The sequence below is a fragment of the Pinus tabuliformis genome, chromosome 4_2 (assembly GCF_031772625.1).
Source record: "Pinus tabuliformis cultivar Carrire ecotype Pingquan chromosome 4_2, CPIR1, whole genome shotgun sequence".
Taxonomy (NCBI): domain Eukaryota; kingdom Viridiplantae; phylum Streptophyta; class Pinopsida; order Pinales; family Pinaceae; genus Pinus; species Pinus tabuliformis.
The window spans coordinates 485,258,377-485,272,586 of NC_142304.1; the positions used below are offsets into that span (position 1 = coordinate 485,258,377).

The 14,210-nt window shown below is 37.7% G+C and overlaps 2 protein-coding genes across 2 annotated transcripts; one reads left to right on the forward strand and one right to left on the reverse strand.

Moving 5' to 3' along the window:
• Window positions 1-809: 809 nt before the first annotated feature.
• LOC149170074 (uncharacterized) lies at window positions 810-5,255 on the reverse strand. Its single transcript, XM_089425437.1, has 4 exons — window positions 4,748-5,255; window positions 4,500-4,609; window positions 2,701-3,527; window positions 810-2,550 (listed from the first exon to the last, which is right to left on the reverse strand). Exons 1-4 carry the CDS (start codon window positions 5,253-5,255, stop codon window positions 810-812), a joined length of 3,186 nt encoding a protein of 1,061 aa, XP_089281563.1.
• A 6,774-nt stretch (window positions 5,256-12,029) lies between these two features.
• Window positions 12,030-13,404, forward strand: LOC149170075 (uncharacterized). Its single transcript, XM_089427236.1, has 5 exons — window positions 12,030-12,099; window positions 12,294-12,415; window positions 12,540-12,744; window positions 12,821-13,002; window positions 13,134-13,404. The coding sequence occupies exons 1-4, from the start codon at window positions 12,030-12,032 to the stop codon at window positions 12,952-12,954; spliced, it is 531 nt and encodes a 176-aa protein (XP_089283362.1). The 3' UTR covers window positions 12,955-13,002; window positions 13,134-13,404.
• Window positions 13,405-14,210: the final 806 nt, after the last annotated feature.

The following is a 14,210-nucleotide window of genomic DNA, read 5'->3' on the forward strand; positions in this document are numbered from 1 at the left end:
AAATGATTCAAAAGATGTAATTAGTCTTTTAGCTTCATCTAAAATATGCCTCAATGAAAATGCAGAGCAATGAGATGCATCATTCAGCCAGTTGCAAACAATTTTAGAATCTCCATAAAGTTGTAGGTGTCTGCACTGTTTTTGTAATGCAAAGTGAATGATATGTTTTGCTATGCACAGTTCAGCAAAGTTATTGGTGCCTCTGCCTAGGTTAATTTGGATCTTGTAGCAGTGCGATTCATTGAGGTAAAGGATGGCGCCACCCCCACAGCCTGCTTCCTGAGCAGAGCCATCAAAATATGTCCAGGGCTTAGATTTGTCTATGATTTCAGGTCTCATGGTGCGGGGGGGGGGGCAACGGTTTCCACTTCGGGAAGCAAATCAAAATCGGCGATCGTGTGGTGTAAAATGACAGGCCAATGGGGGGTCTTTAAATTGAAGATGGCCTAGTTACGCGCAATCCATAATGCCCAGCATATAAGCAGTGGCATATTAATGAATTTTCCTGAGTGATTTTGACACCAAATGTTCCAAGCTTCCATGAGATTGCGCCCTTGCCAGTTTTTTAAGATTGGGTAGTGAGTGATGATGGATTGCCAAAATTCCTTAGCTGTATTGCAATATAAAAAGAGATGCTCTGTACTTTCTTCTTCCTTGCGGCACAAGTGGCACCAGAAGGGACCATAAAATGATCTCTTCATTAGATTGGTCCCGGTAGGGATCTTGTCGAAGAGAAAATTCCACATCAATAAGCGTGTGCGAGGTGCTGCCTTGAGCTTCCAGAGTGTTTTCCAGGTTAGGAGCATGTCCTATGGCTTGAAGGATTCCATGAGCCTAATATAACCTTGTCTCGGGGAGTATACTCCGTGTTTTGCAAAGGCCCATATTATCTCATCCGGTCCTTCTGTGAGTCTGATGTGTGCCTGGGTAAGGGCATCCGTGTAATCCTGCCATTCGTGATGCCACTGAATTGGTATCTCCAAAGCTCGTGCTGATACCCATGCCTGCTGAAGAAAGGAAGAATTGTCGTTGTCGCCGATGTGCTTGATGTGTGTTACTCCTCTGCTATGTAGGTATCTTAATAGGCCTACAGATAATCTATGGGCATTGCCACAGCCAACCCATGGGTCCAAACCAATTCGAATAGCACTACCTTCCCTGATGCGCCATGTAATTCCTTCATGCAGAAGTAGTAGTGAGTCGATAACCGCTTTCCAGATATTAGATATGTTATGTCTTGATTCATGCTGCTGACGGAACCAGTCCATTAGATGCATTGGCTTGATGTATTTCACTTGTGCAACTCGGGACCAGAGACTGTTTGTGGTGAGGAGTTTCCACCCGAGTTTGGCCACTAATGCTCTGGAAAATAAATCAAGCCTCTTTATGCCCCAACCTCCCCAACTTTTGGGTTTTGCAATGGTGTCCCATTTAACCCAGGCAAATAGCTTCCCCGGTTGGTGTCCTTTCCATAGAAATCTAAAGCATATACTTTGTAGTCTACTCAATATACCTTTAGGTATCCAGGCCAAGGTCATCCAGTAGACTGGAGTGTCTTCAATTACTGCTTTAATGATAATCAATCTGCCTGCCCGAGAGAGATATTTATGATACCATACCTGTAGTATTTTTTCCACTTTCGCAATCAGCCAAGTCCAGTCAGAAATCCTGTAACCGAGAGGTTTTAGTCTAAATCCCAAGTATTTTATACCTTCTGTCAAGTTCAATGAGGTGAATGGGAAGCACTGAGTTGCGAAGGTGTACTCATGTTGAGTGCATCCGACAGTAGTAATCATGGATTTGCTGTCATTTATCATCATTGCTGTAGCTTGTTGAAAAAGAATGATTAAGTTCTGAAGAGTAGTGGTGTCCCCAATACTGCCATTTAAGAATATCAGAATATCATCAACAAATAATAGATGAGTGAGATAAAAGTTTTCAGCGATTTTAATGCCAGTCAGCTGATTTCTATCTCGAGCAGAAGTAATAATCCTACTTAATCCTTCCATAATAAGTAAGAATAGCAGGGGCAAGAGAGGGCATCCCTGTCTGAGGCCCCTCTCCGAAGTGAAAAAGGAAGTAGCTTCGCCATTGAGAAGCACACTGTAGGACACATCAGTAATACAACTCATTATCCATTTGATATAATCATAGGGAAAGCCAAGATGGGTCAACAGTAGTCTGATGTAGAGCCAGTTTGTTCTATCGAACACCTTGGATAGATCCACCTTTAGAATCATTCCTTTCTGCTTTTTGAGCTGCACTGAATGCATGAGTTCTTGTGCTATAGCAATAGCTTCGTGAATGTGTCTGTGATGAAGGAAGGCAAATTGCTTTGGAGATATATGACGAGAAAGAATAGGCTTTAGGCGGTTGGCTATGATTTTGGCAATGATCTTGTATTGGCAATTACAGAGGGATATGGATCGGAAATCATTGAAAGAGACAGGATTGTTCGATTTAGGGATAAGTGCAATGAAAGTGGTTTTGATGGCTGAGGATATTCTGCCACTCCTTCTGTAGTTCTCCACAATCTTAAGAAGGTCATTCCTTAGGATTTCAAAAAAAGCAATGTAAAACTCGATGGTCCACCCATCTGGACCTCGGCTTTTATCTTTTTAAAACCATTTTATAGTTGCCTCCAATTCTTCCATAGTTACTTCCTTCAGTAGATCTTCCGAGTCTTCTTGTAGTACAAACCTGGGGAAATGTTCAACCACCCTCATGATCTCCATGATGTTTACATCTCTAGGGGCTTTGTATATACCTTTGAAGTGCTCTGTTGCTAGCCTGGCCAAATTCTTCTGAGATGAAACTGTCTGCCCCCGCTCATCCCGCAATTCCCAAATAGTATTAATGGTTTTGCGTCCATTGGCAAATTTATGATAAAACTTCATGTTATCATCTCCCTCGGTGAGCCATATTGCCCTGCTCCTAAGCCTCCAACTTTCTTCTCTTTCCTTCAGAATATGTGAGCGCTTCGCGATGAGGGAGGAGTATTGTTCTTTGCTCTCAGGAGTGGGGAAGGTCCCGTCTGATGAGTCCTCATGCGAAGCGATGACCCTTTTAGCCTCCCTCAGAGTATTGTCATCACGGATACGCTTCTGATGTGCCCAGTTTTTATAGATCCTCTTAAGTTTGGATAATTTCCTGATGAAGCCTTCTGTATGTCCCTCATTTTCCATAATAGGGTTGGTCTGCCAATAGTTAGTTACCGACTGTATGTATGAAGGGTCCTTTAACCAAGAGGAATTAAATTTGAAGGGGCTCTTGATCTTATGATTAATGTCGGCCATTTCCAAGAAAATTGGTCGATGGTCGGATATGCCACCAGTTCCAACCCATTGACGTATGCGGGGAAGTCTGTTGTGAAGTGACTCCTTGATAAGGAACCTGTCAAGTCTTCTGGCCAAGCTTTGTTCTCCACTGCGGTTGTTGGTCCAAGTGTACTGTAATATGGTGGAAGGAATGTCCACCCACTGATGATCCTCCAGTAGATTGGAAATAGTGTCTGATAAGGAGTCTACCTGCGCCAAGTGCCCCCAGATTCACAGAAACCCAATGAAAAGTTTAAGTCGCCTCCAAGTATAATGTTATCTGCCTGTAGAAGTTCAGATTCCAGTAAGGTTCTCCAATAATTGGCTCTGTCTACACAAGGGCCATAGACATTGATGATGCAAATGTCCATCTCAATGGAGTAAGCAAAAATGTCTAATCCAATGAATCCTCTGCCTCCCCAAATATTTCTGATCTCCATTGCTTTGTTATTAATCCCAATAGCTGAACCTCCAGATCTCCCGGATGGATCCAGTGCATGAAAGGTCCAGTTGGGCAGCCAGGAGTTTAGAGTATGGATTATAGGTTCGGCTAAACAGAGGGTTTCTTGAAGAAATATAATATCTGGCTGTGACGAAATGAGCAGTCTCCTGAGTGCTATTTTTTTAGCCAAACTAGCAAACCCTCTGCAGTTAAAGGATATGATCTTCATGTACGATGAAAGAGGGGGCCATTCTTCGCTCTAAGGGCCCTGAAAATAGTTTGATGTCGCCCAAGGGCAACTTCTTTGTCAGCAGTGTGTCTAGCTTTAGTGATGCGAGAGGGTCGGCCACGAGAGTTCTTATGAGCTACAAGTGCAGCTTCAGAGTCCATACCAATGGCTTCGAACCCTCTATCCTTCGATCGGGATCGAAGAGAGTACCGGGGAGATACCGGGGGGAAGGGATGGGGAGAGATGTGAGAGAGGATGTAATCAGAGATGGCAGGCAAGGGGATGTCGCGGAAGAAGAGAGCGGGAGGGAGCAAATGAGGGAGGATGGAGGGGATAGACTCCGGGGTTTATGAAAAACCACAGAGGTCAAATGTGCCGATAGTGGAGACGTGCAAATGATGTGATGAGATGCAATGCCAACAGATATGCAAGATACAAGAGGCAAAGGAGAGGGGGATGAAAACAACATACCCGTCGTCGCGTTGTCCTCCTGTTCAGTTGCTGAGTGTACTGGAGCTGGCGATGGTGGAAGAGAGGCTGAGGTTTCTTTAGCAGCTTCAACATTATCAGGTGGACCTTGGGGATCTCCATCGACATTTGCTTGCTCCTCTTGATTCTTCTCTGTATTCTGCCAGGGAGGATGGTCAAAGGGATGCTCGAACTCCCCTTACTGAACATTTTCCCTTCTTTTCCGGAGGAGTGGACAATCCCTATATAGATGTCCCACTTTGTGACATCTACGGCAACGATACGGGATACCTTCATAGTCGATAATTTGTTTGCGAGCCGTGTCTCTCCATTGAATGGTGATGAACTCTTGTAGTCCTCCCCTGGTATCCAGATTGATAAGAATCCGAGCGTAAGCCATCATGCCTGTGTGCTGGTAGGACTTATCATAGTCCATGTAGGAGCCAATCGCGTTGCCAATCCGCCTGAAGATGTCTTCTGACCAGTACTGTAGTGGTAGGCCTGGGAGTCTAATCCAAACTGGCCCGATGCCAATCTGCTCTGTCTCAGGGTCGAATAAGCGAGTCCAACGCTTAAGGAGCACCGGGGCATGTTTAAAGTGCCAATAAGAGGACAAGACCCAATTGGTATGATCAGCACGAGCGAACCTCAATGCGAACCATCCCCTCACAAAAGTTTGCACGAAGGGGATGTCCACCAGATGTTGAACCCAAACTTTAGTTGCCCAGGTCTTCAAACGTGTTGCCGAGTAGTTCCGACCTTTGATACGCCCAACCAGTACCCTGTCTGCAAATTCCATAGTCTCACCCCACTGAATGTCCCCCTCTAGCCTGAGAAAGATGTCGTCCGCCTTTGATTTGAAACACCTGTACTTCTTTTTAGGGCCCAGAGGGGGAGGTAGGTTATGTGGCCGGCCCAGGGAAGGGGCAGTAATAATCGGGGGGGGGGGAAGGTTCAGGTACGAGGAGGGAGGGTTTTCGATGCCGCCAATAACAGGGGGGGGACCAGAGAGCGGAGGAACAGTGGTGAAGCTTCCCGACAGAGGACCGAGTGACCCGAAGAAACCGACCAAGACAATGGGCAGCGAAGGGGGTAAAAACGACCGAGAAATGGTACCAGACACTGAGGGATCTAGACCAGGGTTAGGGTTCAAACAGCTGGAAACGAAAATGAGGGTTGTCGGAGAGTGGGGGGTTTGAAATTGCAGGCCAGGTAGGAGGTACATCCGGGAGGACCACAGGATTTGACCTCGACTGTTGCCCAAGCGAATACGAAGTGTAGTTTTCGGTGAGGCCAGAACTGTACATACCTTCTGATGTGGAGAAGGAGGAGCGCCAGATGGATACCCCCTCCAGCGGGTCTTTAAAGTAATCAACAGCTTCGAGGTCCTTCATGACGCCAGCTGCTTCTCGGAACGGCGGACACCTCAGATAGTAGTGAAATCCTGAGAAAATGACAGTTCTCAAGATAAACGGACCGAGCTGGGCAGGTAAGTAAAACCGTCGCGGGTTGTCAACCGGGAGATGCGGCACAGAAACCCTTCCTTCTCCTGAAAGGTCAACCAGTTCGAAAGCGATGGAGGTGCGTTGGTGATTGATAGGTAAACGGCAGCTATGCTGAGCGGGTAAACGGAGGTCCGGCGCGATCTCAGAAAACTGCAGAGGGTTCCTGAAACCCTAACCCAAACCCTCGCATGCCTTCTCCCGTCCGAAATCCGCCATCAAAAAAATCGTCCTTGCATGACCATAGTTCCGGTTGTGCTAGTTTATAAATTACTTAATAAATTATTATTAATATTAAATTATATTAATGATAATAATCATTATTAAATTAAAAATATTATTAATTAATTAAAAATAATAATAATAAATAACAATAATTTATTATTAATAATTAAAACATGAAAATTTATATAAATTTGTGTTACATAATTTATTAGGATCATTTTATCACAAAATAGTGAATATATTTATTGAATTAAGTTATTTTTTAATTTATTTTAAACTAAAAAATATTTAGATCTATTATATAATTCTAATGTTAATAAAATATGTGTTATATTGTTATATTAAAATTTAAAATTTATATAAATATCTAATCATATAAATTATGATGATAATAATTGAAAATTTTCTTTTCCCTAATGTATGAGTTATGAAACAAAAATATCAAATAAATATTGAGCTAATTTAATCTTGTTCATTTTAATTTAATGTATTTAAAAATATATAAAAATAATTTACATTCGTACAAAATAACCGTACAAAATTTCAGTTTAATTTCATTAATTAAATTGTAATACTCAATTCTTCTCAGGTGTGTATTAAATTCCGTGAAAAGTACAGATTAAATGTATCTTTTTACATAATTATTAGTAAATCCACGCTTATTAATACATCTTAAACCTAGTTGTTTTCTCTCTTATTAATTTGGGATAATCTACAGTTCTTACGTATTCTGTGTTATTTTGTAGGTTAGATTGGGTAAACAATTACAATTAAGGACGAGGAGGAGGATCGATACATGAAGTAGGATGTTGATATTTTATTTTAATGTTGAAATTTTCTTTTTATCACTAAATAATGATCAAATAATTTATTAAAGGGATAATTAAATGTGTTAATATGAATTTTAAAGGATATAGCGTGTCAAATTTGCCTCGTTGAAAATGGTCAAAATTTAATTAATTGAGAGTATAACTCTTTAAATTTTGGTTTTATGGTAGAAATAAATTTAGCATTATTTATAAATATAAAAAATATTTAAAATTTTGAAATTTAACAATAACAATTTAAATTTTCAAAAATTTCTATCTAATAAAATTTTCATAATTTTCAAAATTTTCAAGTTAAACTATATTATGTCAAAGACTAACAATCATATTTACCATATTTTCAAGTTTATCATATTTACCATAACAATTATATGCATTTAATGAACAAAATAGATAACTAAATATGTGAATAATAAAACTCCATTTATTAGTTAACTAGATAACTAAATATGTGAATATTAGGATTCTCTTTATTAGTAGAATTTTGCTTGGCTTCTCCCTTTATAAATTCACTATAGTAAATTGTGTTATGCACTTAATGAACAAAATCGATAACTAAATATTTGAATATTAAGATTCCATTTATTAGTAAAATAGATAACTAAATATGTGAATATTAAGGCTAATAGAATTTTGCTTAGTTTATCTTTCTTTATAAATTCACTGTAGTAAATTGTGTCATCATATTATATGGGTTGAAAAACGCTTTTTGTGGGTACCAATTTTTTATTTCAAAATGCTAATGGTAACAAACAAATTGTAGTTGATTAAAATAGAAAATCATCCCAACTTTTTTTTGTTCAAACAGAAAAAGAACGCTTATAATTTCCATTAATATGAAAAAATTCAATACATATGAAATCCAAATATGAAATACAAATTCTAATATGTTTCATAGAGAGTCTCCAATAAAAAAAAATGCACCCACACCCTTACACACATGTCACTATCTAGTATTAGGCATCACAATATATCCAAATCATCTAGAAATATGTCACTATCTAGTATTAGGCATCAAAACATATCCGAATCATCCAGAAATATTCTACTATATAAGAACATCCAAAGACAAACTATGTCACTATCTAGTATTAGGCATCACAACATATCCGAATCATCCAAAAATATGTCACTATCTAGTATTAGGCATCAAAACATATCTGAATCATCCAGAAATATTCTAATATATGAGAACATCCAAGGACAAACCATCTAACCTCTATGAGAGCTAAGTATATGCAAATTGACTACAAACTAGGTAAAAAGCAGAGATTGCATAAAACCAAGGAAAAAGATTTATCCAATTTGTAGAGTACCCTCTTCATGAATATCGCCATTTCAAAGGACATTGTAATGGAACGAACCAACACAGGATCAATACCCCTTTGGGAGAGAGAGACCGTAGTTGTATTAATATACTTGTATATATGTCTGAGTTAGACACTCGTAAAGGATTTCCTCATATTCTTTATACAATATATCCAATTCGCTAGATCAGGAGCACAATTTTTTGCCATATCATTCGACTAGTCTATGATGACCTTTGCAACTCCAAGAATGTTCATTTGCTCTAAGAATGTTCATCCACTCTAGATTCAATTTTCTTTTTTTTTTTTTTTTTGGTAAAGAGTACAAGTCCCCACAATACTAGATCCCTCTCCACCATACTATAAGCAATGAATATGGTGTTTTGATTTTAACATTATGACCTCTCCACATCCACACCGACCTTGTTGCGTTGCCCCATCAAAAACCTAGTAAGATAAACCAGATTTTGATTGCATTCCATATATATGCAAGGCTTGTGTTTTTTTTTGCATCTTCTAACATATTTACCAAAATGAGCATATATCTTATTTGTTAACTTTCCAATATCTAATGAGCATTCCTCAAAGATAAATTAATTTCTTGCACGCAGTATTCCCCAATATAATAAACTTGGGGAGGGATTGAAAGCCTGTGTCGTTGCATCCACCATATGAAACATGCCTTTATTGAAGTGAAACACCAACCATATTTCAAACTAAAAAACTATAACACCTTGCACCATATTTCTATAGTAAATGGACATTGCAAAAATAGGGTAGTACACTTTCATTTGCCTCTCTTTTATTCATATTATCCCATGTTATATTCATATTATCCTATGTTAAGATATGGTTCTTCGATGTGAACCATCCAAAAAGAATAAGCTTTGTAGGGATCCTCCACTGCCATACATACTTGTATAGGAACATCTTTTCAATTCTAAATGTAGATCAAGATAAATAAAAGAGTATATTTATGATACAACAAGATTTTCATTCCTCAAATTCTCGTTCTAGCATAACACATCCGCGTTGTCCCTTTTAGAAATCTCCGCCATCCTGAGATCATAGATCTGCCTATTCCACTTTTCAGCCATGGAAGCTCTTAGTCCAATTGCCTGCATTGATTTCCCTGAAAGACATGAATTCCTCAATGACCTGTGATAAAAGGAAGAAACCATGTGCATGCAAGCCATTTAAAACATTCCCAGATAAACAATGATTATTCATATCGATTATGGGGACTATACCAACAAGGATTTGATTCCTGTTGGCCAAGGACCATCTCAAGTTCTTAAAGAGCCAACAACTAATTCTTTGGAATTCATTTCAAATATAGACCCATTCGGGGATAAACAAAACCAGATCTGAACCACTCACAAATCGACATCCTTTTCAAATATTTCCTCTTAATGATATTTAGTCGGATGCCATTACCCATTAAATCCCACCAGATACTCTTCCAAACGAACCCGGTGGAACTTTTTGTTGCCATTAGCTCCCACCCATAAAAAGTTAGCAATAATGGATTTAATGTTGTTTAATGATTCTGCTAGGTAACAAAAATAGATGCATCTAATAGGTAGATATATGTTGAAGGACAGATTGTATTAGAATATACCTGCCACCCAATGAAGGCCATCTATGGGTCCAATGCGAAAATCAATTTTCAAATTTATCCACGACCAATCTCCGACCCAATAATTTTTTGGTTTCAGCTTGATGCCTAAATATGTGAATCCATCATCCAACACAGGAATTAATACTAAATAAATTGGAAATATCCAAAACTGTTTCATTGTTCTTAGAGGCATGAATAGGCATAGATTTATGGATGTTGGCATATAAACGAGAGGCCTGCCCAAAACAAGTGATGATATGATATAGTATACGGCACTGTGGCTTGGAAACCTGACCAAAAATCCGCACATCATCCACAAACTTAAGATGGGAGATAGGAGTTATTGATGACCTACAATCCATGAAAGAAAACATTCGCATGCGCCTCCCGATCTTCCTACTCAAACCATCCGTCACCTAGATAAACAATAATGGTGACAACAAACATCCCCGTGGAAGCACTTTCTGTGTTCGGAAATTCGGAAGAAGGTCAATGGATAACCATTAATTAAAAAAACATAGTTAATGTAAGAGAGACATGCCATGATCCAATCAACCATATTCTTCCTCAGACTGATCTTAAAAGGTACCAAAGAGAGATATGTCCAATCAACACATTCGTATGTTTTATGTAAGTCCAATTTGAGAATCCTAGCTTCTTTCTTGTGGGCCTTAATAGAGTGTATACACCCTTAGGAAATGGCAATAACATAATGTATTTGTATGTTCCTAAGAAATCCAAACCGTTCATCTGTAATGAAGATAGACAGCTTCTCTTTGATTTTGGAAGCAATAATCTTCAATATCAATAAATAAGTGATGTTGCACAAGGAAATGGGACGAAATATTTGAAGGTTTTAGGAAATGAGGATTTTGGAATAAGCACAACAAAGGTGGAATTTATTGGCCCATTAGGCTTTACATTGCATTCTTGATTCTTCCACCATCCGCAATAAATCCATACCCATTATATCTAAGGAAATGCAAGAAGATTTCAATAGCCCAGGTTGGGCCAGGAGATCTGTCTCTAGAAAAGGATTTTAGAACTCTAGAAATTTCGTCCATAGCGTTTGGATTATCAATTTCAACATTATCTTCTTTTGTGAACATGGTGGAATATCAGTCAATGAAAGATAGTTCAATGTCAATGTTCACATTAGGTCTTTCCGAAAAAATGTCCTCAAAATACTTTACAGATTCCTTCCGAATATCCACAAAATTATAAACCAATTCCTCAATATCCGATTAAATTTTCCAAATAGTATTTAATGTTACGGCTATGAGAGGAAAACTGCTAAAAAATTGTATTCCTCTCACCACTAGTAATCGAGATAGCGTAGCGTTTTAAATGCCATGATTCTTCGTGATTCTTCAAATTATATCAAATTATAATAACTAATCATGACCTACAACCCAACTTTCACAATACCACATGCATCCATGCGTTGCCAGAATTCCTTTCTATTTCGATATGGGGATTATAAAAATATCAAATGGCACACCCAAACAAATAGTTCAATAAAAAAAATTCACCATAAATTAAAACGGTTCACACGCCAAGTAAGATGACAATAACTAAAAAACAATTCCCTCCATTTTGGAATGGTATCCAATATCCAATTGGAAGATTCAATTTTCCCTAAAAGCCTCAATTCTACTGAAAAAGCAAATTTTAACCCTAAGAAATATCACAAAACCATCAACCCAATTTAACAGTGAATTTAACCGCCCATTACCAGAAAAGATTCCACCATCGAATTTTGTGCCTGGAACTCGAGGCCCCGCGCTCTTCCAGGCTCGCAAAGTAAATGGCGCCGTACAAGTCTCCGGACACCTGCATTTGGTCATTGGCCACACATATTTCGCCCAAACTGGCAGGAAAATTAGGTGCCAGATCGACTAAACATCGCCTAATTTGGCATGGAGCCTTCGGTGACGAAACTACTCTCCAACCACGCCTCCTATAAGAGAACTTAGAAGTGCACAGTAGTCAATCGCTCCTGTGCATCTCTGCTAGATATTTAGATAGCTGGTGCTACATACGTTTCCATTTAATAACAAAACAGTAACCGGCGTTCAAAATAGGCAAGCAATGGGTGTTACGAAGCTTCTTTTGACAACCCTAGCCCTTATTTCAGTTACCACTCTGCAAGTCGTTTACGGTATGTTTACGGTGATAAGATTGCTTTTATTTTTTTGGGATATGCTCAATGAAAATCTTTATAATTATTTTGTTCATTGATTTTTATCAATAAAGTTTTAATTTTAGATTTTAGACTTTTGTAAACTAGCCATTAATAAGTTAAGGAAGATTTTAGTCTATCAAGTGCTTACAGTTGGAATCATTAATGATCAGGAAGCATAGTATGCGAGAATCTTCCACGAGAGGTTTGCGCGCTTTCTGTGTCGTCTTCTGGAGCACGTTGTGTGCTTGAGAAGTCCACCTTGAGCGATGGCACTGTGCAGTTTGAATGCCAGGTGAGTGAGTTTAGGTCATTTTCAAACCATTCTGCACTCTGATAATGACATCTTGTACCCAATTGACATCACCCATAGATTGGGTAATTGATGGTGTTCCATTAAATTTGGTAAATTTATGCAGTCCTCTGACGTTATTACCGAGAAAATTAATGAATGGATAGAAACGGAAGAATGCAAGAAAGCATGTGGGATAGAGACATTGGCTGTAGGGATGTCTACAGATGCTCTGGGAGAACGTCGTTTCACCAGGAAACTGTGCTCTCCAGATTGTTACAACAACTGTCCCAACGTCCTCGACCTCTACTTCAATCTTGCTGCAGGGGAAGGTAATTATACTTGCAGCTATGTTTATTACAGCTGAAGTTGGCCCATGATTTATTTTTATGTGTATATGTCGTTCAGGTATATACTTGCCCAGCCTATGCGACGCTCACAGAAGCAAAGACCGGCGGATGATAAGACAGATTATATCGGAATCGAAATCAAACTTAGTAGCCGAATCACTTGCTGTTGCTCCTGCTCTTGCTCCTGTCTGATCCTAGGGAGAACGTTATTCTACATTTACGCAACACCTTGATAATTAGGTGAACATCTTCTTCCCGTCTAATGTAAACAGTTAATTCCTTTGTATACAACATTCCTCTACGTGCAGCTGTTACATTTACTCTCAATGAATTTCTAATCAGAAATCTTGTGCTTTATTTGCTCCATGCAGGATTTAATTACCGTGATGACAGCCTCTTTTATATATATACATAATATATATACGTCTCGGCTTTAATTGGCAAGTTAGGTATCGAGAGCAACGGGCCCGAGATTACGACTTAGATTGCGTATAGTTTTCGCTTGTAATAGATAGATTCAAATCTCTATTATTGCATAGAACTCTAGGATCTGTTTGGGATTATCTGAATATATTATTTACGTTTATATCAATATATTATTTATGTTCATGCACGCTTACCACTCTATGATCTGTTTGAAATTCTCTGAATATATTATTTAAATTTGTATAAATGATGCATCGTTCAAATTCCTTTCCTCTGTACTCAACATCTTTATTCTTTTATTTTGGATGTAATGCCTTGACTTATAGCCAGGCTTGCTTTTACTTTTTCCAACAAGTGTTATATCTCCATCTTTCCATCTGCATTGTCTCAAATGAAGCAACACCAAAGTATTATATTTCCATTTTTTTCGTTTGCAATGTGTCAAATGAAAATTTGCAATGTCCAAAATGAAAATGAAAATTTGCAATGCCCAAAATGAAAAGAAAATGAAAATGAAAATGAAATGGTATTGTAAATTTGCAATGTCTCCAATGAAAATGAAACATGAAATGGTATTAGATATGAGTATAAATCTATTTTAAGTATATATAGAAACAAATCAAATTTCTTCATTATTTTTAATTGTTTAAACAGTATTTTTAAATGCTAAATAGAGTATATATAATATTAAATAAATGTTTTAATCAAAAAAATATTTTTTCATATATATATATATATATATATATATATATATATAATATAATATATAATATATACATAATTAATTTTTTCAAGATATATACATAATTTTATTATATATATCTATATATATAGATATAGATATAATTGACATTAAAATATTTTATATAACATGTACATCTATTTTTTAATTAATTATTAATGTATTTTTAAGTATATGTCGATATTAAACTATATATATATATATATATATATGAAGTTGACATAAAATAGTTAACATAGATCTTCAAATAGTTTATTTAAATCTATTGTTGAAATATTTT

Excerpts from the sequence above, each read along its gene's own strand:
- LOC149170075 (XM_089427236.1), top strand. The coding sequence starts at position 12,030 with ATGGGTGTTACGAAGCTTCTTTTGACAACCCTAGCCCTTATTTCAGTT. Across the intron at positions 12,416-12,539 it reads CTGTGCAGTTTGAATGCCAG|TCCTCTGACGTTATTACCGA; the intron begins GTGAGTGAGTTT and ends AAATTTATGCAG. Across the intron at positions 12,745-12,820 it reads CAATCTTGCTGCAGGGGAAG|GTATATACTTGCCCAGCCTA; the intron begins GTAATTATACTT and ends TATGTCGTTCAG.
- LOC149170074 (XM_089425437.1), bottom strand. The coding sequence starts at position 5,255 with ATGGAATTTGCAGACAGGGTACTGGTTGGGCGTATCAAAGGTCGGAAC. Across the intron at positions 4,610-4,747 it reads ACAAATTATCGACTATGAAG|AGAAGAATCAAGAGGAGCAA; the intron begins GTATCCCGTATC and ends GGCAGAATACAG. Across the intron at positions 2,551-2,700 it reads GTGGTTGAACATTTCCCCAG|GAATGACCTTCTTAAGATTG; the intron begins GTTTGTACTACA and ends TGAAATCCTAAG.